This window comes from Cydia amplana, chromosome 11, assembly GCF_948474715.1.
Source record: "Cydia amplana chromosome 11, ilCydAmpl1.1, whole genome shotgun sequence".
Lineage (NCBI taxonomy): Eukaryota > Metazoa > Arthropoda > Insecta > Lepidoptera > Tortricidae > Cydia > Cydia amplana.
This window is the reverse complement of record NC_086079.1, coordinates 14,135,354-14,140,566: the sequence shown is the minus strand read 5'-3', so window position 1 is coordinate 14,140,566 and position 5,213 is coordinate 14,135,354. Positions and strand designations below refer to the sequence as shown.

General features: G+C 39.8%; 1 protein-coding gene across 1 annotated transcript; it reads right to left on the bottom strand.

Moving 5' to 3' along the window:
- Positions 1-3,550: 3,550 nt before the first annotated feature.
- On the bottom strand, positions 3,551-4,883 carry LOC134652234 (FAD-linked sulfhydryl oxidase ALR). Its single transcript, XM_063507404.1, has 3 exons — positions 4,571-4,883; positions 4,096-4,298; positions 3,551-3,763 (listed from the first exon to the last, which is right to left on the bottom strand). The coding sequence occupies exons 1-3, from the start codon at positions 4,676-4,678 to the stop codon at positions 3,598-3,600; spliced, it is 477 nt and encodes a 158-aa protein (XP_063363474.1). The 5' UTR covers positions 4,679-4,883; the 3' UTR covers positions 3,551-3,597.
- Positions 4,884-5,213: the final 330 nt, after the last annotated feature.

Below are 5,213 nucleotides of genomic sequence, written 5' to 3'. Positions count from 1 at the left end.
AGCGGCGGCAACGGGCACTCTAGGAGCAGCGGGAATACTGAGAGTAGCGGAGCAAATACCGCCAGCAACGGCAACTCCAAGAGTAGCGGAGCAAATACCGGCAGCAACGGCAACTCCAAGAGTAGCGGAGCAAATACCGGCAGCAACGGCAACTCCAAGAGTAGCGGAGCTAATACCGCCAGCAACGGCAACTCCAAGAGTAGCGGAGCAAATAGCGGCAGCAACGGCAACTCCAAGAGTAGCGGAGCTAATACCGGCAGCAACGGCAACTCCAAGAGTAGCGGAGCAAATACCGGCAGCAACGGCAACTCCAAGAGTAGCGGAGCAAATACCGGCAGCAACGGCAACTCCAAGAGTAGCGGAGCAAATACCGGCAGCAACGGCAACTCCAAGAGTAGCGGAGCAAATACCGGCAGCAATGGCAACTCCAAGAGTAGCGCGGGCGGCAACGGTGCGAGTAGTGGGAATGCGAGCGGCCTGGCGTCTGTCAGTAGCAGGAGCAGCACCGGCTCGGCGCGGGCCACGCGCTCGCGCCCCTACGTGCGGCCCGCGGGCCGCGACCGGCTCACGTGGCGGTACAATCAGTAAACCTGGCCCCAATTTCACCACGGTGACAGGTGCGACAATTGTAAAACATCACTGTTGCTGACGTCACTGGCATCCATGGGCTACGGTTACCGCTTACCATCGGGCGGGCCGTATTCCTGTTTGCCACCGTCAGTGTATTATTTAAAAAAAAACTTTATTATATGGGAAAAAAACAGACATTTCTCTTACCAAGTTTCTGACAATTGTCACAAGATTTAAAATAATTGTCGGCAATTCTTGACAGGAAATGAGTTCTGTGTCGGAATTATGTGATAATTGTCGTGTTTCTTGTAACAATTGTCAGAAACTTGGTAAGAGAAATATCCGTTTTTTTCCGATATAATATTTTTTTTAAATAATACACTGATGGTGGCAAACAGGAATACGGCCCACCCGATGGTAAGCGGTAACCGTAGCCCATGGATGCCAGTGACGTCAGCAACAGTGATGTTTTACAATTGTCGCACCTGTCACCGTGGTGAAATTGGGGCCTGGAGACAAAGTGACAATCGCTGTCGCTTCGACAACGAAACGCTTTGTCTCTGTCACTCTTCCATAATAGTGCGACTGTGGCAGTTGTTTCTATAGCTACGGAGCGTTTGCGATTGGCGTGTTGGCTGTGCGGCCTGAGGTACTTACGCAGGTTATCTGTACGGTATAAAGAAGCCGGTATTTGAGCATGTAATCGGCACGGTCCGCAAGTTTGGAGCGAGTAACAGCAGCCTGCGTCTTTACTAAGTCGAGTAGTCTCAACGATTGCACTGTGCTACCTTTACTAGTATTAGTTACCAGTCAATTTTAATATTTTTAATACATTTTGTACCAGAAGGCAATACAAGGTTTCGATGTAAGTAATATATATCGAATTGGCAGGTTTCAAGATTGGTGGAATCTAAGCGGCGGGCAAGAAATAGCGTGTCAAACAATTTAAAAAAAATTGCCACTGTAATGAGAATATAGATATGGACAGGAGCTCCCAACCGATTTTTTTGCTTGGGCCTGTGTATGTCTCCTATTAGTTGAAACTTGAAGTATGAGTGTTATAATTATAATGTATGAGGCATTGAACATGTCTTTTGTTTTTTGGGCCATTTTGAAAATGGTTTTAGACGAGCTGTGAAACACTCAATTATGTTCCAATAGTTTATAAGATGTTTAAATGACAGACTGTATTTCCTGTCCTAGTATATAAGGATTTTTCCGTCACAATAGGTATGTTTAACATCACAAAACGCATTGAACTTACACTCAATACGAGTAGCAATGACAACGGGTGCGAACTGTATGCTTTTGACAAGGCCAGATACCTCCTTTTAGACTTTTAGAGGCAAGTGGTGCGGCTCGACATGATAATAAGCAGAAATATGGAACATTTGATCCATAAAGTATCCGTCTTTAATGTTCCTTGCTATAATTGTAATTATATGTATGAACGATATTAAACTGTGTTTTCTGTCTTTTGACTTATGATATGATTAATGACTTTGTACTTTTACATGTTAATAAAACCAATGAAATCACATAGTGTTTTCCTTTTTTTAAACCTCAACTTACTAAAGTATAATGTTATTAACGCTATAATGGATAAAATATCCTAGTGCAAAGTTGAACAAAATTAGGGTCTTACTCAAAAGAGTATAAACTTTTAATACAATAACAACTTAAAATATAATACAAATGTATTAACAAATTACCCATAATAGATTAGCTCAATAGCTTTTCCTGACACTAAACCTGGGGGCCGATTTTTGAATTTCGATCGCTCGATTTCGTCACTCAAAAATCGGTGGAAAACTGCGAAATGCTGATTTTTGGAATACGAGTGATAGAAATTGGGAATAGAGTGGTATTGACCACTCGTTTTCAATTCTATTAGTAGAATTTACATGCCTAGTAGTGGAGATATTACTGAAAGAAATACACGAAATCGAGCGGTCGAATTTCAAAACTCGGCCCCTTGGTGATCTAATTAAGAACAGTGCTTTAATCGAGTGCTATTGATTGACCTTTGGCTATCACAATGTACAAAATGTGTATATGGCAATGACAACGCCATCTAGTGAAACTGTTATTTACAGGCCTTGATTTTTTCACACTCTATCATAATCAATGTTCAGTTCATGTACAGTTATCAAAAGGATTAATTTGTATCGCTACATATATAAAACTCATAGAAATTCTTAACCTTTTGAACGCTTTATGTCATAAACACAAACATCACTCAAACGCCAAGCTCTCGGGCGCAATCAAGCTAATGTAAACCTTATTTGAAAGTGTGAAGGTTACTTTTCCGCCATAACATCTATGATTGTCCTTGGCGCGGTGGGCAGTGGGCACGACGGGTAACGACGACTTTATTGTATTCATGGCGTTCAAAGGGTTAAAGATAGTAAAGAATCAATTTATAACCTTGACTATATGAAACACAGAAGATAGAATGCAGGACATAAGGAAAGAATACCAGTAGTCCTATAGGTTCACGCTCTTCAAGGTCCTATCCTGCAAGGTCTAAAAATTTCCCAAGTCTAAACAGTAACATGGTTAAAAAGAAAAACAAAACCACTGGCAAGTTTTAACATGTTTATATGTCACCAAAAAAACTAAATAATAAATAAATAACACTTGGACTTATCAGGCACAATACAATTTTAAATCTTATGTAACTACATAAAATTAACTAACGCAGGTAAAATATTTCGGTAAGCGAAGTAGGTTGTATATTATACATAGGTATATGTAGACAACAAGTACACCAAGTATATATTAAAAGCATCAGTCCATTTACAACTATTATGAAATCTTATTATTCTTCTAATGAATAAAATCATACAACCAAAAGAATTACTTGCTTATGCAAGTTTATGTGAAAGAGTTTGTGACTCAGTATTTATAATGTTATGATTTTCACTGAAGCTAACAACATATTGCAGCAATCATATGACAAGTATATGCATGGCCTCTTGAGGTATTGTTTATCTTCAGAATAACAACAATTTCTAGGTATGGGCTTTAACCGTCACAGGAGCCATCAAGCCAGCCATCTTTCCACCTCTCATGCACTTTGCTGCAGTCAAATTCTGGTTTACCAAGTTTCTCGTTCACTGTATTGTGTCGCTCGCACAGCCATTGTGCTAGTGCGTTTCTTGATTCTGTCTGTGGAGGGTTTTCTTTTAAACTGAAAAATTAAACATTATGTTGAATCAGCCAACATATCTACGTTTGTATAGGGGAGAAAACTGTTAAGTAATATCCGGGTCTCAGGATAAATTTCCTCAGTAGCACATGACTCGATGAAATTTAAAGTATCATAGGAAAGTTATAATTCCCACATCTAATTTTCTATAACTGTGTATGCCACCTCAACACGAATGAACTTTTGTAAATTGAAATGTAATGGATTCAATTTAGTAAAGGTATACTTTTACTAAATTCAATCTTGCCACAAAATATCATAATTTGTAGTGGATATTCCTATTCTACTGTGTAAGAAGGGATAAAAATACTCACTCTTCTCTAAAGTCTAATGCACATGGCTCACAAGGATAAAATTGGGAAAATATATTAAAGAACTGTGTCATGGATTTGGCCTGAGCCTTTGTGGGTTTCTCCGGGTAGTAGGAGGCCATGGAGTGTAGGAAGCCCCATGTCGCCTGCCCAAGCTCTTCCTTGTCTAACGGGCAGTCCTTCCGGGTAGGCTTGGTAGGAGAATCCTGGACAAAATATGTTGAATAAATATATTGAATATTGATACACTGGGTTACAGTGTAATATTTCTTCATTTAAAAGGGCACATATAATGATTCCCTTTTAAACATGATAGTTTTAAGTTGAATGCAGAAGTATTAAATAAATTTCATAATATCCAGTAAAATTAACCCTTTTTTTAATGCAAAACATTGCAAGCTTGCTCTTTTATTTCATAGAATTTACCAGAAACTAAGAAGATTCGAAGTTAATCATGAGTAGCATAACCTAATCTGACCTTTTTCGGGGCACCAGGTTTCGGGGGCTTCTGCGACTTGGCCCACGATTTAAAATCAGAACACGCCCGACAAGGCTTCTCTTCCTCATCAGAACCGTGGCCCGACATCTCGGGTTTCAACCACGATCCTAGAATCTAAGTTCGTGCAAAGATAAGGACTGTTGTGCAACACCAAGTTCAGAGTTTTAAAATTAAATATCACTTGATTATTGAACCCATTGAATTTATACCAGTAAATATTTATAAACAAATGCAATCAGAGATTTAAGTATGAATTTAAATAAAAATATATCGCCGGTTTAACATCCCATGAGCGCTGACTGTCAAGTGTCAATGTCAAACGAAACGTCAAAATAAAGTCACGTGTTTTTTTCTTCTAGGTGGGTGGTGGTGATTCAAAAATTAGCCAAGCTACAAGATTCTTGGACGTGTAAAAGTCGTAACACATTATCGCACCGTTCAAGGTCACGGTGCGCCGCACCCATAAGTGAGAGCGAGAAGAAGGTATCTCTTTCTCGCTCTCACTTATGAGTGCGACGCACCAAGGTCGCGGTGCAGTGCGATAGTGTGTTACGACTTTAATTAATATGTTGTGCTTGCACCGGGAACATGCATAGTCGTAGAAAGAGAGGCAAACAGCGAA